General features: G+C 37.9%; 2 protein-coding genes across 5 annotated transcripts in view; one reads left to right on the top strand and one right to left on the bottom strand.

The window, feature by feature from the left end:
* The window catches only part of Grip1 (glutamate receptor interacting protein 1), a 666,343-nt gene that overhangs the window by 613,360 nt on the left and 25,155 nt on the right, over positions 1-27,828 (bottom strand). For 2 of the 4 annotated variants that reach the window (XM_040280352.2, XM_040280357.2), the window contains exon 1: positions 15,214-15,804. The exons of the other annotated variants lie outside the window; for them this stretch is intronic. In XM_040280352.2, coding sequence (XP_040136286.2) covers positions 15,214-15,271 — 58 coding nt within the window. In that variant the 5' untranslated portion in view covers positions 15,272-15,804. Of the gene's footprint in view, positions 1-15,213; positions 15,805-27,828 lie in introns of those variants that run through there. 4 annotated transcript variants of the gene reach the window in all.
* On the top strand, positions 15,270-22,760 carry LOC144365047 (translation initiation factor IF-2). The gene is made up of 3 exons (XM_078015817.1): positions 15,270-15,274; positions 15,331-16,230; positions 22,572-22,760. Exons 1-2 carry the CDS (start codon positions 15,270-15,272, stop codon positions 16,046-16,048), a joined length of 723 nt encoding a protein of 240 aa, XP_077871943.1. The 3' UTR covers positions 16,049-16,230; positions 22,572-22,760.

Genomic DNA, 27,828 nt, shown 5'->3' with positions numbered 1-27,828 from the left:
ACTGGTAATGACAAAATCCAGGATGGTAGTTCTCAAACATTTTGGTCTCAGGACTGCTTTACATTTTTAAAAATTACTGAGGACCCAACAACTTTCTGATTGTATGGGTTATATGCATCAATATTTATCACATTAGAAATTAAAATAGAAATTTTTTTAAATTTAACAACCTATAAATCCACATTCCTTTATCTTACCGAATGAAGATGTCACCACAAGACCCGAAAGTCTCTGAAAAACTAGTGTGCACTTATGACAGAAGCCCAAAAGAGGGCTGGGGATGTGGCTCAAGCGGTAGCGCGCTCGAGTGGCGTGCGTGCGGCCCGGGTTCGATGCACCACATACAAACAAAGATGTTGTGTCCGCCAAGAACTAAAAAATAAATATTAAAAAAAATTCTCTCTCTCTCTCTCTCTCTCTCTCTCTCTCTCTCTCTCTCTCTCTCTCTCTCTCTCTCTCAAAAAAAAAAAAAAAAAAAAAAGAAGAAGCCCAAAAGATAGTATCATGCTACTATTATGGGGAAAATTTTGACCTTGGAGACCTTTTAAAAGTATCTAAAGGACCTCCAAAGGTAGGTGTTGAATCCTACTTCAGAGCTGCTAGTCTGGGATGTGGACATGGAACAAGTAGCCTCGGTACAGTGGTGGATGTAACAATTGAAAGAGAGGACAACATAGAACAGAGAATCCATCAAACGGAAAGAACAGATCTAAGTGAGAGCCAAGTTTCAGTCAAGAGTAAGAAGGTGAAAGGGGAAGTGAATGGAGGATGCTGAGGATATAAATGATTTTGCTGATAAGAGACCATGAGTTCCAGAGAGTACAATGGAAGACGGATGGCTATGACTTGAGAATGTATATGTAGGAACCTAAAACCAAATGTATAGTATTAAGAGGCAGGGCCTTTGGTAAGAGATTAAGTCAGTTTTGCCTTCCTGAATGAATTAATGCTCCTAAATAAAGACACTGAAGGGAGTACACTAGTGTCCTCTGCCCTCCCACCTTCCACCATATGAGGACACAGCAAAAGGGTGCCATCTTGGAAGCAGAGAGCAGCACTCACCTGATGCAAAATCTACTGGCACCTTGATCATATGCTTCTCAGCCTTCAGAACTATAAAAAATAAAGTTCTATTGTTTATAAATTACTCAATCTAAAGTACTTTTTAATAACAGCATTATCTGATATAGAAACTTAAGAAATCAAGAAAAGGCCATTCAGTATCTGTTCCCATTACTATCATTGTATAACAAATTATAGTCTTATGCTATTATTATGGGGAAAGTTTTGACCTTGGAGACCTTTTAAAAGCATCTAGAATAGGCCCAGAATAGACAAAGCCTTAGCTGCCTTTAAGAACAATTTTGGAGATTCTGTAGGTCAGGGATTCATCTAGGATACAGTGAAAGTGGCTTCTATCTATTCCATGACATCTAGCACATCAACTAGGAAAACCTAAAGCCTGGGGTAACTCAACAACTAGGGGCTGGAATCACCTGAAGGCTCATTTACTTCCCTACTTGGTACCTAGAGTGAAAATACTAGGAGACCAGAGTTGCCAACAAGGGCAGCTACACATAGCCTCTTCATGTGAACTGGTTTCTTCACAGGATGATGGCTTCAGGAAGTACTAGGTGCCATATGGTGGCTCAGGGTTCCAAGCACAAGTTTCCAGCTAGTAAGGTGGGAGCTGCATCAACTTTTACATCCCAGTCTCAGATGTCACAACATCATTTCTAGAGCACTCTATTAGTTAAAGCAGCCACAAGTCTGCTCAGATCCAAGTGGAGAGGACAACAGGCACTCCATAGGAAAACCACAAATAAAAAAATTAGAGCTCATATTTTAAAACCAGTGCATTTTTCTTTTGTTCAAACACTGAAAGATGAAATCAACAGGAACATTATTGGCATTCTTCAGAGAAATAGAAAAAGCAGTCATGAAATTCATTTGGAAAAATAAGAGGCCCAGAATAGATAAAGCAATCCTTAGTGAGAAAAGTGAAGCAGGACACACCACAACACCAGACCTTAAATTATACTACAGAATAATTTAAGTAACAAAAATGGCTTTGCGTTAGCACCAAACAACATGAAACTTAATGGTACAGAATAGAAGACCTAGGGACAAACCCACATAAAACAGTTATCTCATACTAAACAAAGACACCAAAAACATACAATGGAGAAAAAAATAGCCTTTTTAACAAATGGTGCTGGGAAAACTGAAAATACATATATAGCAAATTGAAAACCCATATCTCTCACCCTGCACAAAACTCAAAGTGGATCAAGGACCTCAGCATTAGATCAAATACCCTGCAACTTCTAGAAGAAAAAGCAGGCCCAAATTTCCATCATTTTGGCTTATGAATCAAATTCCTCAACAAGACTCCTAAAGAGCTAGAAGTAAAATCAAGAATCAATAAATGGGATAGTATCAAACTAAAAAGCTTCTCATAGCAAAGAAAACAATCAAGAACGTAAAGAGAGAGCCTACAGAATGGGAGAAAATCTTTGACACCTGCACCTAAGATAGAGCATTAATCTACAGGAGATATAAAGAACTCAAAAAAGTTGACACACACACACATGCATACATTAACCCAATCAATAAATGGGCAAAGGAACTGAACAGATACTTCACAGAAGAAGATACACAATCAATCAACAAATATATGAAAAAAAATGTTCCCCCTCACTAGCGATTAGAGAAATGCAAATTAAAACTACACTGAAATTTCATTTCACTCCAGTCAGAATGGCAATTATGAAGAATACAAGTAACAATAAATGTTTATGAGGATATGGGGGGAAAGGTACACTCATATACTGGTGGTGGGACTGGACATTGGTGCAACTATTCTGGAAAGCAGTCTGAAGATTCCTCAGAAAACTTTTAATGAAACCACCATTTGACCCAGTTATCCCACTCCTTAGCATATATACAAAGAACTTAAAATCAGCATAGTATTTTGACGCAGCCACAGCAATGTCTATAGCAGCTCAATTCACAATAGCTAAGCTATGGAACCAAATTAGGTGCCCTTCAACAGATTAATGGATAAGAAAATGTGGTATATATACACAAGGGAAGTGAAATAAGCCACTCCCCCAAAACCAAAGACCAAATATTCTCTCTGATATGCATATGCTGACTTATAATGGGGAGTGGGGATGAAAGTTCACTGGATTGGATAGGAGGTACTGGGGAAAGAGAAGGTATATGGGAATAGAAAAGAGAGTAGAATGAATTGAACATAACTTTCCTATGTTCATATATGAATACTTGTAACTCCACATCATGTACAAACACAAGAATGGGAAGTCGTACTCCATGTATGTATAATATATTAAAATACATTCTACTATCATGTATATCTAAAAAGAACAAATAAAAACTTTGTTCAAAAACCATTAAATAATCTTCTGTTTGTGTTTATTATGGATTGAATATTCGTGTTCTCCCCGAATTCATAGGTATGCACTAACTCACCACAACTCTACCAGCAGCACACTGTGGTTGTATTGAGAGATGAGGCCCCTAAGAAAGTAATGAAGGCTAAATCAAATTTCAAGGGCAGGGTCCAGATGCAATGGGATCAGTGTTCTCATAAAAAAGAATCTAGGGCTGGGGCTGTAGCTCAGTGGTAGAGCACTTGCCTTGCACAAGTGAGGCATTGGGTTCAATCCTCAGCACCACATAAAAAATAAATAAATAAAGATATTGTTTCTATCCACAACTAAAAAAAAATTTTTAAAAAGTCTAGAGAGCTTATGATTGGTCTCCCCCCAACTCAAGGAAAATTAATGTGGGCACACAGAAGAAGACAGCCATCTATAAGCAAAGAATAGGACCAGAAATCAATTATGCTAGCATCTGGATAATAAACTTCTAGTCTCCATAATGATAAGAATATAAATTTATTGTTTAAACCCCCTAGTTTATTTCATTTTGTTACAGCAGCCTGAGCAGACTAATACATTGCCCTTCCTTCTTTTTTTCAGGAGAATTATTAGGGTCTAGGAGGGTAGAAGTTTAAATAAATATAGCCATTAATGTAGCACCAAGATTATATTCAATAACTTTATAAGATTGTTGGTACGCCAAAAAATATATATATACAACAACAACATAATCATCATAAAAAAGAAAACAGGGCAACCCTTTTGTGATAGGATTCTCATATGTCTATCAGAATTCATACTCACTAACAAAGCCAGATGAGATTCCTTCTCAGCAGCTGTAGGACTACAGGTGCCTGATTCCAGCCTGGCAAATTTTCATTCTCATAACTAAAATTATCGGGTGAAAATGTGAAATAGTAACAAAGGAGCTAAATTTATATGGCCTTGTTCAAGGTTTCATTTAATGAAAATGTACTCTGTACATTCTTTTTGAAATTACACATTTGAAAAGAAACATTTGAATTCATCTGATAAATCTAATTTTAAATGCCAGTCTCTTGTAGTCGATAATCCTGACACTTCTAAAGAAGGCAATGTAGAAATCCTTATGAGTAAATAAATTTGGTTTTATGATGAGATTAGGGTATTCATGTCAGTCTTTCTAAATGGAAGTTGCGATATCAGTAATAGGTGATATAAATACTAGACATCAAAAGATACCAAAGAGGGAAGGTATTCACAGATTGCATTCCAGAATAAATAAATAATTATCTAAAACATCATCTGAAAGTTTAGTTGTTATCTTCTACTATTTTACTGCTATTTTTTAAATGTACCAATAGGTGAAAACTACATTCATTACCTGTTTCTCAAATAATGAACTATACCAAAAAAGACACAAATTCTAGTAATTTATGCTGTCAAACTGTAAGATTTTCATATTGTCTGCTGTATTCAACAGCTGTGAAAATAAAATAAATTAACACTTGAACACTAAAAAGAAGAGATTTATTAATTCTATCAATTCATACAAGAAGTCTTGAATATATCTAGTGATCTAAGCATCTTTACTCAAAATTAAAAGCAAGTCTTTAAAATACATCAATATCTATTAGAAAAAGCACATTGCAATTACACTACCAACTATGAGAATAAATATGCCATTTCTCATGTGCACATGTTTGCTGATGAAATAAAGGGCAAATTTCTAGCTTCTGCTATTAAGTGAGAAAAATTTATACTAGTAGAAGGTATTAATCAAAATTATTTGCCGGCTTCAAGCCATGTCACCTCTAGGCTGTTTGACCTCCAAATCTATTTCTTACTTCCCTGATATTTGGATCTTAGGGAGAAGTGCCCACCTGGCATAGAACAGGACTCTTTCTCCCCTCTTACCACTCATTTATGCCTCTAATCCCTGTCCCCTCTAGTTGATATTTTCAAGTCCCTCAAGCTACTGTGGATATCCAGGACAGCAGAAGGGGAAGTGGACAAAAGAGCAGGTAAAGGATGCCCTATGGGATTCAAAATTGTTTAACAAGTGCAAAAGGAGGGAAAAGCTAACTCCTGTGAGGCTCTGAGAGCACTGGAGAAGACTTTGGCCAATTGCTCTATCATCTAGCATGAAGGTCTCCTATTTGGCCCATGCAGCATCCCACATGCACTGAACTAACAGAGTGGTGATATTCACAGAAGGTGCTTCAAACTGGGGGAGCCAGGATGCCTCCAAAGATCCCACAAATTCCACTATAATTCAGGAAAAACAGAAAAGCATTCTCTAGCTCCCAGGAAGGAGACAGAAATGATGATAGGACTAGGACCTAAAAAGGTCTGGGTGGAAGGTCACCAACTACAAGTATCTCACAAGCAGACACAACAGTGAGGTCCAGGAAGTCCAAATCAGCTGCCAGGATGACATCCAAAAGACCAAATGGGAACAGTCTAATTGTCTAATTTTCGTGGATACAAGGGCACAATGCCCAGTCACCAAGAATGCCAAGTCCAGAGCAGTGGACACAGTGAGGGTCACACAATGAATAAAATGCCTTTCGCCCAGTGCCACCAGGATACGAAGCTTCTCGCTTCCTACAAACACCACCTTGGGAATGAGGGAAGGGAAAACTCTTGAGAAATTAGAAACACTGAAAGAGTTTTAAAACTGCAGACTAAATGTGCTCTTAATTGGCAAGATCAGATGTTTTCCATTTTTGGTGGGAATAGGAGTTTAATGGCAAAGTAAAGAAGCTATAGAAAATGTTTCACTTGTATATCTTAAAAGAAATATGTAAATGTTTACCTACAAACACCCACCTTCTAAACCCTTCTCTCTAATCTCCAATATGTAAGCCTGTTCTAAACCAGTACTATTCAAAGTGTCGTCAATGAACTTTTTATTACCTGTGCATGGCTCAATAAGTAGGTGAAAATGAGAATTAGAACTTTCTATGGCAATCTGACATGGCCACATCTGAGTCTATGATTGGTGTACTTGTCCCAACGAATGGGGCAGAGGCAGGAGCAGATGTGGTCAAACTTAAATGTGTAAGTTCCACAGAATGCACCATGCTGTAGAACCACATATCAGCCTGTGACTAAATGGGGAAAAATAGTCCCTCACCATAAATTGTTTATGAAGAACAAATATAGACACACATGTAGCCTAAATCTGCCATCAAATTCATTACTAATATTGGATTTCATATTTAGGATAACAACAGTGCCAAGTAGAATAATGAGATGGAAGACTTCATACATGTATAATGTGTTCATGCCCAGGAAAGACTAAGTAACAGCAGGCTGTTTAAAACCAACCAACTTTCCATATGAGTTCAACTAGGAAAAAATGGTAACATTACCTTATATAACAGCAAGTACAATATTCACAATGCAACAGGGAATTTAGTTTCAGGAAAATAATATCAAGTCACATGAAATTAATGTTGCTAACTTAGGTGTTATTGATTTGGGGGTAGTATTGTTTTGTTACATTTTAAAAAATGTGTTTGGCTTTTGTGGTTGTGTAAGCACTGTAAGCATCAGGAATTCATACCTAGTTTTATGTTAGTATATATTTAAGTAGCATAATAAAAATAAATGAAGTTGGCAGTAGAGATCTTCAAGAATTTTTTCTCTCCAAAAATGTTCCAAACAGGATTTCAATTTGAAAAATAATGGTCTTTTGGATACTGTGTTGAGGTCAGAAGGCTGTGGTGGAGAGAATCAGAAACAGAGAGAGTGAAAGTCCACTCAGCATTGAGCAGGACTTTTCCATCCACAGCCAGGAATGAGGCTGCAGTAGAAAGCAACTGGGCAACATTGTATGCATTGTAACTTAGTTGCATCCCTTTGTGTTATTTTGTTATAAATGAGTTTTGTGATTTTGTTACTAACGTTATATATAAAAATCTAATGAGGAAAGCACATAATTGAACTTCATTTTTAAAGGCTAACTTTTTAATGAAAATTTCCAAGATTTTTGCATAACAAAAGTTATGCAAATAATACCTTCATCCAGAGATGGCACACTAATAGAAAAATGTATTTTAAGACCCTCAGTCTTCTGCCAACTTCTCACCTTTGTAATATAGCAATGTAGCAATAATAGCTTTATATAGCAATGTAGCAAGAATGGCTTTCACCTCTTAACATAATCCCAGGAGATCAGTATGCCAAGAATCATCCTCCCTTTGCAGATGAAAAAAACAAAATTAAGAGGGGCTATTTATGCTTAGGCCAAATAGCCAGGAAAAATGGCTGAAAAGAACTTAACCCTATTTTCTGACTCCGAGTCTGGTGAAAGAAGTATACTGAACCCATTGACACAGTCTTTATTGTTTTCAGAAAAATAATTTTTAAAATATTACCCAATTCTACCAATAGAAAAGACAGTTCTATACAATAATTACTACCATTTTTCTCTTTAAGTTTAAAAAAGTCACTTAAATTCCAATTAGTTTTAAAAGAAAAATGATAGTGCATGCACAACAAGCTATCATTGGCATATGCTGGTAACCAACCATTCTAGTAGTCCTTTATTTTTTCATTATTATACCAAATTATGTTTACTCTTTCCCCTACACAGATTGAGGGTGGGAATGTATAACTAAAAAAAAAAAAAAAAAAAAAAAAAAAAAAAAAAAAGCACTGTATGGTAGAGAAGAGAAGATACCAGACTCTGTATCAAGATATTGAGTCTGGAGACAATATTTAATAGTACCTGAACTGGAGAACTAACCCTCTGTATTTCCTAAATGACTGCTCACCAAATCCCTCTCCTGTGTTATCTCTGCATGTCTATAAAAGGGCTACAGTCATCTATTTGACCCCCACCCATCCAAGTCTCTCTGCTTTTAAAATCTTTCCTCCTCCATGTTGCCAAGGTGATCTTACCAAGAAGACAATTCACTTTTGTTACTCCTCCATTGGAAATCCTTCAATTAACTCCTCATCTCCTGCACTCTGAGCTCTAATCTGATATTTGAAGTCCTTCTGAATCCATACCTCCAAGTCTCATGTTCTCCCACCCAGTTTACCCACTCATGGGAGAAATAAATACTCACAGTCTATACTCCATATGCATGTTCATTTTCTATACTTCAGGCTCTTAAGAAATCAGTAGTGGCCTATGGAATATCTCATTTCACAATGCTTTAGAACACAGCATGTCCTTCACCTGAAATACATTTCCACAAGTCTGCACCAAGGCCTCCAAGGCTTCCCCTTCTTTTCCCTTCAAGTCTTTTTTTTTTTTTTCTTTTTCTTTTTTTTTTTTTTTAGTTGTAGGTGGACACAGAACTTTTATTTTATTTATTTATTTATTTGTGGTGCTAAGGATCAAACCTAATGCCTCACCCCAGCCCTCTTTTAACACTTCCTCTTGCCACCCCTTCTGATAGCTGTCTTCAGAACCTTCTTTCTCCCCACCCACCCTCAGCATAATCAGTCCCTCCTCTCTGCTCTCTTAGCACTGCTCTGCACAAGAGTACAGAGGCTACCTACACTAGAGCCATCTGTCATGCCATGACTCTATAGCTATACTTAATCATCTCCCTGAAAATGGAAACTATCATTTTCTCATCCCCGGCACCCATTATGGCAGGTGGTGCTCAATAAACATTTGCTAAGGATATGAAGTATGGCCTTGGGTGCTTTTCTTCCCACAATGGAGCCTCTTCTCTAAGAGTTAGGCTCTTAGAACATATCAAAGAACTTGGTCTCAGAAAAGTCTATGTTTCAGTGTACCTTTTCACAAAATGCTTTTTTATTTTTCCTGCTAGCTTATGAAGTTTGCAAAGAACAAAACTCTTTATCATTTCATCATCACAATAAACCAAGGTGTTAAACTTATGAACATCTTAATTTGATGATAATAAGAGTTGCCATTACTGAGCTCTAACTATATAAAAATATTACTATGAATTCCTCCACATTTGTTAATTTCACTTAATCCTCACATGAGAGAGATGTTACTTGTCCTTATCTTAAGAGAACAAAAAGGCTTTAAGAAGTTAAAAGGCCACAGAGCTAATAAATGCTAGAGTGGACTTAAACTCAATGCTGTTTGACTTCAAATTTTTTGTTATCAGTCACCATGCCCAGGCTAAGAAATCTCTCTAGGATACAAACCATATCTTTTCCACATTCCTCATTTGATGCTTAAAGTTTAATCACTGTTGAAATGAAGGATGATAAGAAATTACATCAGGTGCATTTTAATTGGTAGATATATTTAGACAAGATTAACTTTCCCATAAGACTGAGAGCTCCCCTTTAGCCGCTAACATGGCCAAACTAGGCTTCTTTTGCATTGCTGGGAATTGAGCCCATGGCCTCCAGCTTGTTAGGCTGACTACACTCCCCAGCTCCACTAGGCTTTTTGAATAAGGAAATTTGTATCAGTAGGTTTTCAAATTTATATTTAGAAAACTTTTCAATTTAAAAAGAAGTGTAAACTTAAATTAAAAAAAAAAAAACAGGAGTAGAGGTTTTTGACTTTGCATTGGAATAATGCTCTCTGTTAGACATGTTATATTGCTATTACTTTTTTATTTTATATTACTACTATTGTAACTTAACTAAAAATAAATCAAATCTTAAATGCTTTAAACATCCCCTATCATGCAACATCTAATATAAACTTAAAACCCATGGTATTCAATTCTCAATTTCCTTTACTAATATGAGTGGATATTTCTTTTTCTTTAGAAAAGAACCCTATCAGTTTGCTGCAGAAGAAAGCAATTCTGAAGCCCATTTGTTTGGCAACTGGTAGCCAGGAAAGTTCAAATATATGGCTTTAATTAAATAAAACATTAGCAACAGAGCAAATGCACAATGGCTACTGACAACACAGTCCTTTACCCATGAAGAAACAACACCCAATTCTTCCCTTTATGGTGAATACTATTTTAAAAGAAGAAAAACTATATAACCATGCCAATTCCTTAGTGGAAAAATTCATTCACTTAGATGAGTTACATTAAGTTCAATCAGATAATTATACTAAAAATTAAGTTGAAGTTTCTACTCTTATTGTTTAAGTTAATATATCAATCTTACAAAGTCAACTTTTCAAATGCCCAAAGTATACCTTAGAAGTGTTCTCCCAATATATGTAACTAAACTAAAACTTTTCTGATGAATTGGTGAGGAATGGGTAGATACTGGGGATTTAGCACGGGCACACTTGCCCACCAAGTTAGGTACCCAACCCATTATTTCATCTTATTTTATTTTATTTTGAGATAGGATCTCTCATTAAGTTGCTAAGGCTGACCTCAAACTTGCAATCGTCCTGCCTCAGCCTCTGGAATTGCTAGGATTATAGGTATGTGCCATTGCACCCAGCTTCCGATAAATCCTTAATGAAAGATTTTGTGGTAGCATTAAAACTCCAAGAGAAACAAAGTAAGATGTTATAATGTTAAATTTTAAAATGCAACAAATTTACTCTTAGAATGTAACTTAGTTTCTTTTTCAAATTATCTCTTGAGAAACTGATTCCCTAATCTTGACTTTGTAACATTAAGCAAATTTATTGATTCTGAGCCTCAGACAGGGAGCTAATAATACCTACCTTACAACCCTTACAGGCATGTGGGTACCAAATACTTGTACCAAATAATTCATGCAAAACATTTAGGTATGTGTGATTTCTTCTCTTTTCCCCATAGCATTTCCCAATCAAAACTCAAATTTCAAATTGGACTTTTTATTAAATAGTTTGTCAGGTAGGAACATCAGATCTTGTAATGTAGAAATTGAAACAAACCAAGAGTGTAGTACAGGCACACTTTTTAAGCCCCCTGTGCTTTCTCATAGATATTTTACAAAAAGCTCATTATTTATATTTAAAGAGATCCAAAATACAAGCAAAAAACCAGACAAAATAATTCCTACAACAAAAATTCAAAGGGATGTTCTCAAGTTCACTTGTAGACCCCCAAAACTTATGAGAAAAACAAAAAGGCAAGGTGTGGAGAACTTCAAAAATGCACATGTTTTCCCCTGGATATGATGATGTGAAATGCATTTATCATATCTTTATAATTAGATAATACTCATATATTGTAATTATAGATACAATTTAAAAATAAGAAAAATACCAACTAATATTTTTATATTCCCCAGAAACTAGCAAGGAATGTTTGCAGAGATAAATGATAATCTTCCTAACCAGCTTGATTTCATAGCCTAACTACATATTATTAAACCACGATAAACATTTACTAACAGGAGACACACAAATTAGAAGAGAAGTTACAAAGCAAAAGAAAGGCATTGTTAATTACAGATGAACCTATCCTTTTTTACTAAGATTTTACTCAACAACTATATTCTTATAGCACATCATCAGCTAATATGCAGATGTAAAACAACCAATAAATTGCTTAATTTAATTTGATTGAAAGAGATATTAAATAGAACACTTTTGAGAATCATTTCTCCCAAACCATTTACCTAAAACTATATTTGATAGCCTTTAAATGGATTGGGTTTAGGAGCACAAGCAGAAAATCGGGGGTAGGTCAGAAAAATGTGTCCTGAATTTTAATACTATGTCACTCTTCATGGGTGAATCTTAACATGTCATTTTGGAAATGACTGCATTTGCTACAATAACCCATATGTTACAGTTTCTCAGGCTTAACCTTGCATGCAATAGCAATAGTTCATTAAGAATCATCCAGACAGAGGCCTTCAAAATGAACCCATTTGGAATGGTATGCAGGTACGACATGAAATTATATAGCTCATTTAAACCTCTTTTTGTTTGTAATAATACCAAGAAAGCATGTTCACTCAGCCTTTGAATCAAAACTAGCACTTTAAAGAGAATAATGCTAAGATATAGACTTGTTCATATATGTGACATTTTAGGAAGCTAACATTTTGTATTAATTTGTGCTATAATTCAAACAGAGATATCATATATAAATATGAAGGTTATATCATATATATATGAAGGTTATGCTAGAGTAGTCTCCATAATAGATTTTAGAATGTCTAGATGAAAACTGGGTTAGGAAGAATACATAGAAAGAGCAGTGGTTATAAAAGCACAACCAACCTTAGAATTTAATAGTAATATAAATTGGCCTTTCTGCATATTTTATTGATACATTATAATTATACATAATAGTGAGATTCATTATAAATTCATTCATGCACAAAACATAAAAATATAATTTGTTTAGTCTCATTCCTCAGTATCTCTCTTTTTCTTTTTTTTCTTTTTTTCTTTGGTCAATGGTATCCCCCAACAAAATCTAAAAAGTATTTGTTCCATGTTCATTATTTTCCTGAATGACCTGACAAATTAATCTTGTTTCTGTTTTAAAAGAAAATAATTCAACACTGCCTAAATGTTAATATATTAAGATCCAAGGGAAAAATCCCTATACAAACAGACTTCAAATGCAAATAGAAAATATTGCTCAACACTCTACAATAAAATTCTTCAAAAAGGATCAGACAAGCTCAAACAGTGTCCTCTGACAGATGCATAAAAAGTCATGTGGGCATCTCAGTTTATTTAAACACATACACAGAGAGAAACACAAACACACATACTAGGTGGGCAGAAAAATTTTAAAGAAACAAAAACATCTATTTGTTTATTCTCAATAAAACAGAACCTTTTTTTTTTACTTTTATTCTATTTATTATTATGTGGTACCAAGGATCGAACCCAGGTCCTCGAACATGCTAGGTGAGCGCTCTACCACTGAACCACAACCCCAGCCCCAATAAAACAGAACCTTAAAGAAAAAGAAAAAAAAAATCACAGCCCCCACCCCTCCCAATACTAATTGTTTGGAAAAGTATCTTATAATATGAGCAAGAAATAAATAACCTTTAAAGTGAAAAAAGACACCAAGTTAACAAACATTCCATTTCCTCCTACTGGACAAGCTAAGGCAGCCCAATTTGTGACTCAGATTTTTATGTTCTGGAGGAATTTCAGTCTTATCTCCACCAAGCAGATTAGGTGATCATCTTTCAAAGTTACCATATATTTCTAAAAGACATACAAGTACATTTTGTCACAATCCAAAAATCTACCCACTTCAGCATTCTGATAAAACTTGTTGGCAGCACTGTAATTTGATTTCTTTTTTTATCAAATGGATACATTGAACGTCAAGTGCATTGTGACATTTAGTTGATAGTACAGACACTCCATGCTTGACAGAATGGTTTCATTTAGTGCTTTTACCTGGTTGTAAATTATTGGTACTGCTACTTGCTACTTTTAAGATATGATTTACTAAAGAGAGAAGCAGAAGCATTTCTACAGCAGGGGTGCCTTTTGAGTGGGTAAACATAAGGTCACCTGTCAGAAAGTGTGCTGGAAAATGAATGCACAAATCTAATAAGGAAGTGGTTTAAAAGGGATAAATTCCCTGAGTCATTAAACAGGATGTAAACCAAAGACAGGTTGTGCCACCTAGAGAAAAACTGGAAATTGTACATTTGTTTTTATGTAGTAAGCATTATTTCAAAAGCCCAAAACTATTGGCATGCTCAGTAACTAAGCCAGTGTCCATACCAGCTCATCAAGCTGCCAAGATTAGGTTTCCTTGAAAACTCTGCCTTTACAAACCAGATTGGTTCCCCACTTTCCTCACCCACCCACCCATCCCTGCAGCACCATTTAACCTCCAGCACCAACTGTTTGCCACAACCCATGCAGAACCTACATCCTGAAAATCCCGTCAATTCTAAAACATTTTTCTCAAACTCTAGGCAGCCTGAGGTAGAAGGAGCAGGGGACTAAACCTGATGAACCTTGACAGTCAGGGTCCCTCTGGAAGCTAGCAGAGACACCACACACACACACCCTAGCCCCACGAGGCCTGTATAGGAAATTCTGGTGCACACAGTACATCATATCCAGGTTACCAAGCTGAACTTCTGGCCAACCTCTGCACGATCCAAACACCATAAAATGACCTCAACAGAACCCAGCATTCAATGTGCAAAAGGCCCTCAACTTTCCTCTCCACAAGTCACTTAATAGCATCAGCATCGTGCCCAGTACACTTATCAGGCTAAAGCACAAAAGGTCTGTAAGCCACCTGGCACAGAGAGCCGCCTTTTATAAAGAAAATAGACAGTAATTATGAAAAGCCCGCAGTCCTGCGGTATTAACTTGACGGCGGGGACTGCGCTGAGGCATAACTCATCTCCCCAGCAGTCATTCCAGCCCCAGACCCTCAGCCAGGGAACAGTCTTCTCCTACTTCCCCTCCCCCTCCAGAAACCTTTTGTAGCGCCCCCTTCACTCCCCCACATTCTGCCCCCTCCTCCTCCTTTACGAATGCCCAGCAACTTTGTGCTTGGCAACACCATCGTAGCCCCGCCAGAGGCTGGGACACCATGAAGGCGTCCGCAAGAGGAGGTGGAAAGTTTGAAAAGTCACTTAAAGCAGTGCAATATTCCCCCCACCCCATCATCATCCCCAGCACCCACCCCACAGACAGCCGCTTGGGGCTCCACGTGCAAGCCGGCCCTGGAGAAACAGGAGTTTCCCCCACATCCTTGCCAGAAAATCTTTCCTTAAGTAAAAAGTTCCCTCTGCAGCACCATTCCTTTCCCCCTCTCCCGCCACCCCCCACCCCCCGAAAAACCTCTCAGAGTTCGCAAGAAGCCACCTGGCTTCGCCCGCGGCCCCAGAGGGCGCGGCGCCCCTCCCCGATCGGCCAGGGACCGGTCTGGAGTAGCCGGGGGACAGGAAGGCACTGGGGGCGGCCCCTGACTGGGACCCCCAGCCTAGCCTTCCCCCGCCCGGTCGCCTCACTCACCTCTCTCCTGCTCTTCCGCCTGCAAGCAGATAGGGATATTCTTCTTCCAGCCCGGCATGGTGTCTGCTCCCTGCGCTCGCGATCGGGCTCGTTCTCTCTCTAGCTCTTTCTCTGGAGCTGGCCGCGCCTCCTCGCTGGCCCTCTTGGGCCGGCCGCTGCGAGAGGGGGCTGTTCAGCGGGGCTGGGGCGCCAAGGCGGCTCCCAGGCACATCGAGGCGGCGCCGCGCGCCCAGCGCTCGCCTCAAACTCGCCGGGGCTAGAGGTGGCGGTGGCGGTGGCGGCCGGGCTGGGCCGCGCCGGGCAGGGTTGGGGGGCTGCAGCAGCGGCTACCGCGGTGTGGCCGGGAGGCCGGGCCGGGCCGGGCCGGGGGCGGGGGGCCGGTGCAGGCCGTGAGCTGGGGACTGCGGAACCCCCGAGAGGTGGGCGCCGGCAGCAGGAGAGAGCTGGCGCCGCCGCCTCTTTCCCCTCCTCCTCTTCTTCTTCCCCTTCCTCGTCTCTCAGCCGCCAGCAGGTGGGACTCGGAGCCGCCGATGCCGCACAAAGCTCCGCTGGCGGCAGGACTGAGGCTGCGGGCTCCCCGGGCGCTTCTCGGCGGAGCCTCCCCCGGGACGCGCGCGAGGCTGAGCGGGCACGGAGGGGGCGCGCGCGCTCACACCCTCCGCGCCCGGGGCGGCTGGCCTGCGAGGCGCGCCCGGCCCGCCAGGTACGGAGCCTGGCACCCAGCCGCGGGTGCGGAGCCCAAGCCGCCCCACCGCGGCCGCCACTCCCTCCCGACCTCGGCCTCCCTCCCAAACCCTACTGGCAGCTCCACCGGCTTAAGCGACGACCTCGATGAAGTAGGGGGCAGTGTCCTTCCCTCTAGTCCCTCCTCCTCGCCTCTCTACCCCCGCCCTGGCTGTCGCCCCCTCCCCCAAGTTGAGACTTGCAGCTACGGAATCGCTAACTTCACCCTCAACTGAGGGAAATAGCAACTTTCGGGATGGTCAGCGCTTGTCCAGGAACACATTTTCTGGCGAGGTGGGGACGGCGTGAGTGGAGAGCCTCTTTTGTTTAAATGTTGCAAGGAGACCTTGGCTTAGTGAATATTTAATAGCTGTCTTCTAGTATAAAAAGGATTTTTCGATCAGGTTTTATGGTTAGTTTCTTCCTCTTGTCACAGGATCATAGAAAATCAGTGGAAAATGAATAAAGGGTGTGGGGAGGAGAGCTTTGAAATAAACCCAGGAAGATTCTGCCCAGACTTGGGGGCTCTTGCTTGTGATTTCAGTAATGCTAGAAGGGGAATACACGGCAATTGTCTGCCCTGCAGGAGTATCACATCCATCGCCTCAAGGCTGGGGTTGGCTATTTAATACCTGTGTCTTCCCCTCCTATCTGAAAATTTTTGAGCCCCTGAGGCTATAACTACCAGTTTGTGGTTGTTGGGGACCAACCATTGGACAGTTATGACTCTGTCCTGCAGCTTATTTTAGCCTCTGAAGAGAATGCACTTTGCTATTCCAAACTGAGAACAATGGCTCATGCCAGCCTTCTCCCTCTCTTCTCTTGGAAATACAATAAAATTTCCAAAGAAATATAACAACTACAAAAGACTAAGAAATAGAATCTCTTTCCTGTGCCATCCTGTAAGCAGTCTTACTAAGCAGGGATGTTTGCACCTGCTGTGTGCCCCTTGCCTGGGTGGTCATCTGTCATTGCAGAACTGTGCAGCTGCCTAGCTGCCAAAGACAAGTGGCTATGTCTCTTAAGAAGAGACTCAGGTCTAGAAACGGCAAGAGAAGAAAAACTTAGAGTTCAATGAAGGGCAGAATCACACCATCCCAAGGGGTTATCAGTAGAAATGCTGTCTGAGCTGCTCAAATCTTCTTTCCAGATTCTCTTAGAAGTAAAATCCAGAAAATTAATATGAATGTCATGCCTTTCACCTTTAAAGGGTCCACCTTCCTCCTAACATAAGCAAGAGTCATTGGGTACTTTGCTTGTCATAAACTTGTTTAAAGGCCTAGTCCTACCAACATTATGGGGGAGGGGGGAAGGTATCTGTCATTGATTTCCAAAAAGGATAAGACCATCATAACCAGATCATCAAATTTTATATAAAGGCAAAGACCTAGGTTTTGGTAACATAAAAATGACCACAACGTTTTTATAACATCTTATATAATATTTTATATGTATGTGATTGTTCTAACAAGCAAAATTCTAGAAATCCTACACAATAAAAATCTGGTTTACTCATAATGTTTACATTGCAATCAGTGGTACAACTGTTTCACCAAGATGAGCAACAGGTTGACAGGGAGTTCTAGTTCATACATGTTAATTGTCTTTTAACTCTGATATACAAAATTTCTACCATATATTGGACTCTGGGCTAAAAGACAAGGATACAAGAAGTCATAGTTTGGTAGTGAAAGATCATATTAATATATTCTCTTTTGCATTGGGCTTAGATATTCTTTTATGGACTGTGAACTGAGAGTAGTCAAGAAACACCCACCACTTAGTTGTCTAAACACCCATCCACTAATATCCAATGCCTTATAACATATTTGTATGTACAGCTAAGTCTTCAATGAGACCCTAAAGTCTGTCAGAATGAAGTATGACTTACTCAATTCATTCCCAGAGCCAAAGACAGTAAGCACTCAGTCAATGATGGTTGCTAAAGATGGTGTTTAACCTCATTTGGGCTAACCCTCATACATCATGGCAGGAAAATCAGCCTTTAATGAATCCTTTTTATTCTACTGTTCATATTACTTGCTAATATCAAACCAAAAACAACAACAACAACAAATAGATCATTTAGAATTTAGTCTGATATATTCAGATCTGCTATCCAAATTCACCTTATATTCAAAGCATTATATATAAAAATCTATTCTAAGAAAATAATAGCACTATCTGGACCTTTAAGAGAAAGATATTGACCAGCCAGTATCTTATGAGATATATTCTTTTTCTTTTTTACCAATCTGAAAATTAATGCCCTTTACAGACTGTACCTGTAACTACAACCTTTACCTCTAGACATCATCTAGAGGTAAAGGTTGTAGTTAGACACTTCTAGACACATCATCTAGACACTTCTATTATGAATTCTTGGTCCTTACTTGAACATAAATTCTTCCAAGTAATGTGTGCAATATGAATGGCTTTTATAGCTTGGTTTTATAGAATTCAAATTTTGATTTAATTTGTTTTACCCTATCCAGTGTGCACAGTTGTACAGGCCATAGAGCATACTCCTAAGTATGACCTGGCTTGATTTCCTTTTTTATGTACAATTTTCAGAATAAAGGGAAATGAAGTTATGTTCTCTTACTGTTAGTGCCTCCCTCACCTGGTAAGAAAGGAAAAAAAACTGTAAACTAAAAGCTTTAATTTTATTGTTTGATCATCTTTTTCAAGCTTATGTGCCTACACTCAGTCCTTTAAAGAACTGGAAATGTGTGTGGGAAGGAGCGGCTTCCCTTTCATTTCCTTTATAGTCTGACAACTGAGCTTCCAATCTCTGCTCACAGGGTCTTCTTCACTCTAACAGTGTATGGCTTCTTGGGACTGAATTTTATGGGTTTGAAGAGTCCCCCAGGAGATATAAAATCCCAGCTGTTATTCTGGATTTGCTCCAAGGCCTAAAAACACTATATATATATATAAAATCTTGTATTGACTTTATGAAGACACTCCCTGCATACTAAGTAGGCCCCTGAAAGTTTCAATAGTGCTACCAAAAGCCAGCACTTATTTTCTATTGCATGCAGTGAATTTGAACACCTGATATGCACTCCTAGAGGGTACCTATGGATTCTTTTAGATGTTGTTAACTCTCTTTCACCTGAAAAATCCTCTTTGAACATTTGAAGTGGAAGAAGTTTCCTTGGATAGTTTTTCTTCTTGGAGAGGAAAAAAATAGAGAGAGAACAGAAAACAAACAAAATGAATCCAAGTTGTTTTTATTTAAAATCTTCAGTTGGGAGAATTTAACAGAAGAAAGGATAAACTTGGGAGCAGAAGTGTCAATGTTAATAATTCAAGTAAGGCACACATGAAAACAAAAAGAACATTCATCTGAGAAAACTATCAATGTGTTTTAAAATTATATGGGGCATAGCAGTTGGAATCAAAGCTGTTTAATCTTGTGTCCACTTGACTGTGCCACTAGACACCCAGATATGTTTGGTCAAACATTATTCTGGATGTGTCTCTGAGAGTGTTTTTAGAATAAATATTAACATTTAAATCAGTGGGCTGAGTAAAGCAGATTGCCCCCCACTAGTTAAAGGCCTATATAGAACAAAAGGCTGTTCCACCTCCAAAGGAGAAAGAATTCCTCTGTCTAGCTGCCAAAATGCCCTTCCTTGCTTTCAGATAGGAATTGAAACTTCACCTTTTCCTAGGTCTCAAACCCGTTGTCTTCAGACTGGAACTACACCACTGACTCTCCTGGGCCTCAGGCCTTTAGATTCGTAGGGGAACCATGCCATCAGCTCTCCTGGGTCTCCAGCCTACCCATTCACCCTGCAGAACTTGAGGCTTATCAGTCTACAGTCACAGAGCCAATTCCTCAAGTCTCCTCCCATATATATGTCCCAGCTATTGGTTCTGATACATTGGAGAACCCTAATATGGAGACCTTCAATCAAATTTTGGTTCTGCCACATACTAACTCTGTGAACCTGGACAAGAAAACTAGCTCTGTGTCCCCCTATGTTTGAAATACCAAACCTATGTGGCAAAGTTGTGGTGAGGATTAAATGAGCTAATATAAGCTAAGTACTTAGCACAGTACCTGATGTGTATTTAATCATAGTTGGCAAAAAAGATGTGGGTTTAAAAAAAAAAAAGTGAGGCAGGGTAGAGTCAGGATTTGTGGACTTCTGTAAATATAAGAACTCCCTATTAGTGAATGCAAATTTTTGTGTGTGTTTATGATCACACATACAGTGAGATAGAGACCAAAGAGGTCATCAAGATCTTAAAGGAATTCCTAATCCAAAAAGAGTGTTAAGATTCCTGATAAACATAAAAAGACATTCCATAACATACAATTAACTTTTAGTTTTGCTAAAGAAAGGAAAGCGTTAACAAAAAAAAAAACAAAAAAAAAAACTTTTCCTTCCTAATGAACTTTAGGATTGCCAACACCCCAAACCTCCCCTCTTTCTCTTTGCATTCAAACTTTTTACAAAGTCATCTGTACTGCTGACACCCAAGTTTTCAACTCTGATTCACACCTAAGTTACTGCAATTTCTCTGAAAAGGCATTATCATCATTCTTGGCCCCTCGGGCGAAAATGGAAGGAACATTTTGACTCAGTCCTAAGTTCCCAGTTGGTTACCAAATTCTTTCAGATTTACTGTTGAAATAATTCTGGAATATCTCTCCTTTTTCCATGACACTGACCTGATTCATGCCCTTATTTTATCTTTCAACTGGACAATTCCTTAGGCTCATTTCTTCAGTCTCTCTTTATCTCAAACTACACAACTATCAACCTTGTTGTTGTTTCTCCTTAACTGAAACACCAGGCTATCTTTCTGCTGTCTTTAAGTCTTTCCCAAATTCCTCCTACCCATTCCATTTTGTCACAATCATCCCTCCCATCCCACACCATATATGTGCCTGCCTTCCCTCCTTCCTTCCTGAACTGCTCTCCAAGTTCTTGAAATTTCTTCCACTCTGTTAATTCCATCCCCTAAGTATGCCATATATCTCCACCTTTACATCCCTGCTCATAATAGAACTAAAATAAGTGAAGTGTCTGTACCTGAGACGCTATCTTCTAACAAATATGTGCTGGAGCCAGAATTTGAACCCATGGGTGGTAGGCTCAACATTTTCTTTTTTCCATCCCATATTGAAGAACGCACTTTGATTTCTACCCAATAAACTTATTCTACCTTTTCTGTGGATCTTGACTTCTCTTATTTCCTCAACCCCTCATACTACTCAGACTTCCTTATTTTATGGTATTTCTTATAGATGTGTAGATCTAATCTAGTCTACTAAACGCTACCTTCTATGGGGAAGTATGCATTAAACAGACCAAATTCTGAAGTCTCACGGTCTAGATTTGAATCCTATGTTCTCCATCTGCGTGATCTTGATTTCTCCATGCTTTTCTTTAACTGTACCATGGAGATAATGATAGGACCAATCTCACATCATTGCTGGATGAGTTAGATTAATTATGCAATTAGACCTATGGCTAAAACATAGAGAGAATCTGAAATTTTTTACATATTATCATTGGGCCAGGAATGTTCCATAGACTGTTTGGCATTATCAGAGGCAGTAATGATTGAACCCCACAAATAGTTTGTACTCAATAGGTGCTTGCTAAAAGGATATATAGTAAAACTAGTTTTCATCTCCTAAATAAATCTGCAGGAAGATTTGGCCCATAAATGATAATATTTTGATAAAATGATAAAATTTTGTTTATTTTTTAAAATTCTGATAATATTTGTAAAAGAAAATTTTTAGGACAGAATGGAGAGTGATAACTATTATTATGACAATGGTGAACAAGGGCAAAAGTTACTGATTGAAGAGAAGACTAGACATAAATAAGCATTTCATCAGGAAAATTAAATAGGTAGTTCCTACCTTCATGACAAAAAGCTACTAATAATGGATTCAGGTTTAGTCCCTTGAGTATCTAAAAAATTGGAGCACTAAAGTGATTAAGAAAACTTACTTCAGAGGAAAATTAAGGGAGCTGGCTATTATAGATTGCAATGAGTAAGAGCTTTCTTGGGTAGAAATTTATAGGATCAGTTAAGAAATAAATAACAAATAGGGAAAGGAATTATTTAACACATTGACAAGTGATAAATAAAAATAAAGATAGAAATAAAAGGAACGTGTAGGTTAGTCAAGAAGCAAGATTTACTTTATATATAATGTCAATAAGTAGTAAAAACTACAGGTTAGAAAACCCTGTGTACCCATATTCTGCTTGTACCCATATCTATCATTTTGGGTAGCTACCTGGCAATAGAGAGAAACTGCAAATTACATATCATTTTACCTACTTATGCTATTTTTGGAATTCTCTTCTAAGGATTATCAAATATGTGACTATGAGTTTGTATCCAAAGATGTTTATCACTTCTTTATTTATGATGGCCAAAAATAATGGGAAAGGTTCTAAATTCCAGTAATAAGGAATTGTTTACATAAATTATATTGACTGTTGTAAAGCCTCCAACTTAAAAGAGCAAAAATTTACATAGTATAAAGTTCAGCAAAGAGGCTACATATACTATATTTCGTAGATTCTAGGAAGCACAGTTTTTAATATTTTTACATACACAAAATCAGAAAGTTTCCTCTATTTTCTCTGAAGGTATATCTGTATTAAGACTTGTAGAGGAGGGGCTTCAGCTTGAAGGCAAGTTCCAGAGACAATAGCAAGATACTCTTTCAAGAAATACTGCATTACCAATACCTAAGCAGAAGCAGAAGAGATGGTGTGAAAACCACAAGCATCAAAGAGTCTGAATCATAAAGTGAGTCACAAGTCCTGAAGTTTGAATGTAAAAGTTTCAGTAATACCTAGGCAATTAATTCCACTTACTTTTTTATTTATGTAAGCTCAAAATATTTGATAAACTGTATGTCTAAAGGACTCCTTTCAACAAGTATAAAATAATAATTCTTAGTTGTTAAGAATTGTGTCATGGTATGGGAACTATTTTAATAGTGTATAAAACAATGGTGGCTATTAACATAGATGACCTACTAGATTAATGAGAAGCAATATGCATATAGAGTATAAATCAAACTTTTTTTAAGATGGTAAGAGATATACCAAACATTTTTTATGGCTACTGAAATCATCTGTGAGTTTTATTCTCCTTTTATAAATTTTTATAATTTTCACTTTTTTATTAAAAAGTGGCATGTGTTGCTTAATGATGGGGATTTATTTTGAAAACTGCATCAATAGTTGATTTTGTTATTGTGCAATCATCATAGGGGACTTACACAAACCTAGATACCATATAGCCTGCTAAACCCCTAGTTATATGGTACACATGCATACATATAAACATATTGACCTATTTCTTCTAGGGTTCTAGGGCCGTGATGAATAAAACAACACAAGATTAAATCAAGCATAGGAGAAAAGGATCCAATAAAGAGACTTGGTTAACACAAGATGTATAAGGCCATTGTCATACAACACAGCATATTGTTTTACAGTAAAATTTATTTTTAAAGTAAAAGAAGTATAAGGAGTCTAAGGGAGAAGGAACACAAGTTTGAGTACAGCCTCTGCTGCTTAACAAGACCTTGCCTCAAAATGAAAAATGAAAAGGGATAAGGATGTAGCTTAGCAGCAGAACACCTCTGGGTTCAATATCCAGCAGCAAACCACCTCACATACACACACTAAGCACACACTAAGGGTAGTATAGTAAGGACACAAACCAGTAACACAGTTATTCATTATTATTATGAAGTCCTAAATTATATGTGTTATAGTTTTCTACCACTGGCAGCATAGGTCTGTTTATACACCAGCATCATTATAAACACAAGAGTAATGCACTGTGGTATAATCTTACAATGGCTACAATGTCATAAAGTGATCAAAGATTTTCAGCTCCATTATTATCTTATAGGAAAGCCATGGTATGCACAGTGTGTTGTTGACTGAAACATTATTATGCTCAAGATGATAGCACATTTTAAAGGAAAATTTTAGTTTATGTTGTTTTTTAAATATTTTATTTTTTAGTAATAGTTGGAACAATATCTTTATTTTATTTATTTATTTTTATGTGGTGCTGAGGATTGAACTCAGGGCCTTGCAGGTACTAGGCAAGCACTCTACCACTGAGCCACAACCCCAGCCCCAGTTTATGTTGTTTTTAAAAACAACAAACCATAAACAATAATGGGAACAAAAAAAGATTGAATTTTTTTTTTCCAAACTACCACAGTAATTCTGCAGTAAGTAGCCTAAGAACTGAAGTACAGAAGTTTGAAAACATTTCATCCTTGCTTCTGTCAACCTAGCCACTTCAAACGATGTGGTTTTCTAGAAGTTTCCTATTCCTGGGAATAGGAAGAAATGTGTAAGAAATGTGTAAGTAATGCACATCTGGAATGAAACAAATAGATTATATAATAATTGCAGGGAGTCTCAGCAAAACGTATGAAGATAGCATTTTGGGAAGACAAATCTATTTCCCCTTTAACTTATCACTAAGCAACACTCATTTCCACACTAGCTGTGGGGCCCAGACCAGCCAATCTACTGAAATCTCCAGGAACACCAACCTCAGATCAGTTTCTGTCTGATGTACCAAAAGATGTTCTTTTCAGTGTCCCTCAGGGATTTGTAAGCTTATTTATTTTTACAACCTGCAAAATTCAGTCTCAGCAATGAACACAAAGTGCCTGACACATATGTATTATGCATGTATGAGCATTTGTTTATATTCTCTTTGACTTTTTAAAATCTGTTCAATGAGCCTTTTTACTCAATACTTATTATATATGATGTTTCATTAAGATCCATGGATAAAGTCGCTCCTAGTTTGTATTTACATTATTTAAGCACTACAAGTGATATTTGCTATTGGTTATGTAAATGGAAAATAACTCACAAGATTTATGATGTGATTTACTTCCTTGCACTTGATGACTGGGTTGCCTCTTGATTTTTATTTATGTCCTGAATGATAATCAGTCCTTCCATTTGCCCACCCACACAGTTGCCTGAGCTTTACATGTGGCTGGGAGTGAAAGTGGGGGGAGAAATAATTGCATTCAGTTCAGAAAGGCAACAGCCAGCCTAGAAACTATGAAGCAGGCCAGCTTCCAAGGAGTATCCACCTGCTCTCTCTAAGTGAAAAAGTGCCAGGGTTTGACTCAGAAGAGACCCTAGTACTGCAGTCAGCACCATGTGAGATTAGAAAAGACCTGTACTATTTAACAGGTAGACAATGGAATTAGTCCAAAATCTTTAGAAGCAGTAGACTAGATGAGCACCAAGAAATGTACACATCTATAGCCACTTGGGAATTTAACAGGAAACAAGGCCAAATGGCAAATCAGTCTCTTTCATTTCTAGCTGTGAAAAATAGTGCCCCCTCCTCATGAAGGGATGGAAACAGATCCAGTCTTGTATAAATTACAAACAAAGAAACTTTGACCAACTTTCCTACATTCACTGTCATTAAGTAAATTTTAGATTATAACTCCAGTGAAAAAACAGAGCAGAATTTTTTTTTAAATGAAAGCAGAATTTACAAAAACCTGAGCAGACCCTTAATGAAATGCCATGAAGAGGTCTTCTCAGAAGCACAGTGGATTCTCTCTTGCCCCAAACAAACTAGGTTTTATCAAGCAAGCAACATCACCAAACTTTCACTTCAACAAAGTATAGTCTCTATTCAACTAATGAAACTTAGGTTAGGTATCCTATGTGCCTGTAATGTAGTTCTATTTTTAACTCAGTTCACAATCCCAATTAACTTTCTAGTGTTTGGGTCTTAGTCATATTCAGAGCAGCCTGAAATAAATTTTCCTTGGAAGCTGCCTGTAGTCTTTTGAAATTCAGATCACTTTAGCACTCCCTTCTATCACTGCTTTGTCCCCTGCCCCTAGGTATGATATCAAGACACAGAACTTCCCACCTTCTCTCCACTATCCCTAAACTGCACTTGCCCCAAATGTAATCTCTACTTTCTAAGGGACAGATAAGTGAGCTGATCCATGTTAATGCATGCTAAGGTGCTCTTGGTCTTCATTGTGCAAATAAGAGGATGTTACTTTTCTGTACTCTTTTCCCTTCTGGAAATTTTTACTGTGGTCTTTTAACAAATGCCCTACTTCAAAGAGGAGGTATTAGCAGTAAGAATTGTAGGTAAGGTATCAGATCTGTGGGGAGAAATAAGATAGCTTTTTAAAGTTGTTCCTCAAATCATATGAAAGAATGGTGTCCCGTGGGCAGTAGCTGATGAATTTGACCACTATATTATGGATGATTTTGCAACAGTTCTGTTCAATGCTCAGCATTAGGTTAAATCCTAGAAAAAAAAAGTCATGTAATGCAACTTGCATTTTCATGTCTATAATAAAGGTTAAAACATTTGAACTCTATTTAATAGGCATATATTTAAACTTGAAATGGTAAAAGAAAGACTTTGGGCATTAAATTACTATTGTGTAGAGCATAAATGTCTGAAAAATTCATTAAAATAGTCCTTTAATTTTGACAGAGTTGAACTACTGGGAAAATTAATTGATTGTTTCTCACTTGAGCTTTGGAGAAGTCATTAAGGTTTTTATGGTTTATGGAAAATTGAGAATTGAAGTACACTGAAATCAATATGTTATCTGATGTACAGAGAAAATGGCACTTCAGATGAAAGAAAGCATAAACAATTCCTCAGAGCTTTTTCTTTCTTTTCCTTGATTTGACAGGCATATTTACATAGAGCTTCTATATTTACTTGTATTCAAAGTCCTTAGTCAGTCATTTTATTGTGATGCACATTGTGAAGACAGAATAAGGAAGCCTGAGAGAGTAACCACTCAGAATCTATTCTTTTCTGGGAATTTAAAAAACAAAATTGAGACATAATGCAAATTGCCAGAAATAATCAAATAGATCTACATGCTTCATAACAAACTTTAACAAGAAAGTTGAAATTGGGCTAACATGTCAGGGGTAAAGTTTGCTAACCTGGGCTTATATGCATTATGAAGAAAATCATCATGCCTTATGCAAACAATGAGCAATGAGTTGGGCACTGGCTGATCCCAGAGCAATATTAGAAGTCTATTCTGGTAGGTTAAACAAGGCTAAGAACAGAATGGAAAGGAAGGACTGGTAACAGAAAAGACCATCATGTACTTTTGTTTTCATATTCTGAATATGTCCTATTCTGATCATACATATCAATAATCCTGGGAGGATGTGATCTCATGTAGTTTCTGCAAACACTGAGTGGACTGGAATTTAAGAATACCCACTTTTGGGCTGGGATTGTGGCTCAGCAGTAGAGCACTCCCCTAGCATGGGGGGACTCGAGTTTGATCCTCAGCACCACATTAAAAAAAAAGGCATTGTGTTGTGTCCATTTACACCTAAAAAATAAATATTTTTTTAAAAAAGAATACCCACTTCTGCACGTGTCTGCTTCTACTGCCTTTGTGCCAGAAAGAAAATTCTATTCTCCTTTTCGTACAGTCACAGCTGCTTCCAAACTCTTTCAGCTTTAGATTGAGTCTTTCCTTCCTAAGGTAATTTCGTAGCTAAGATAAGTTTCAATTCATCATCCTCTTAAACAGCTCTACACACCAGTCTGTGGAGCCATGGGATGTTGTGGAAGACCAGAGAAAGTGTGCTGGTGATGAGACATTTGTTAGTGTAAGCCTTAACTCAGGAGCACTGAGAAAATAAAACAACTTGACAGTAAATAAAAAATAGCTGTGTTGGTCATCTTCCTATCTCTGTGACCAAAAAAAAAAAAAAAAAAAAAACCAGACAAAAATAACATAGAGGAAGAAAACTTGACTTTGAGCTCATGATTTCAGAGGTTTAGTCCATGGTCAGTCAACTCCACTGCTCTGGACCTAAGGTG

This window comes from Ictidomys tridecemlineatus, chromosome 6, assembly GCF_052094955.1.
Source record: "Ictidomys tridecemlineatus isolate mIctTri1 chromosome 6, mIctTri1.hap1, whole genome shotgun sequence".
NCBI classification, from domain to species: domain Eukaryota; kingdom Metazoa; phylum Chordata; class Mammalia; order Rodentia; family Sciuridae; genus Ictidomys; species Ictidomys tridecemlineatus.
The sequence above is the reverse complement of the archived record's forward strand: the minus strand, read 5'-3'. Positions and strand labels throughout refer to the sequence as shown.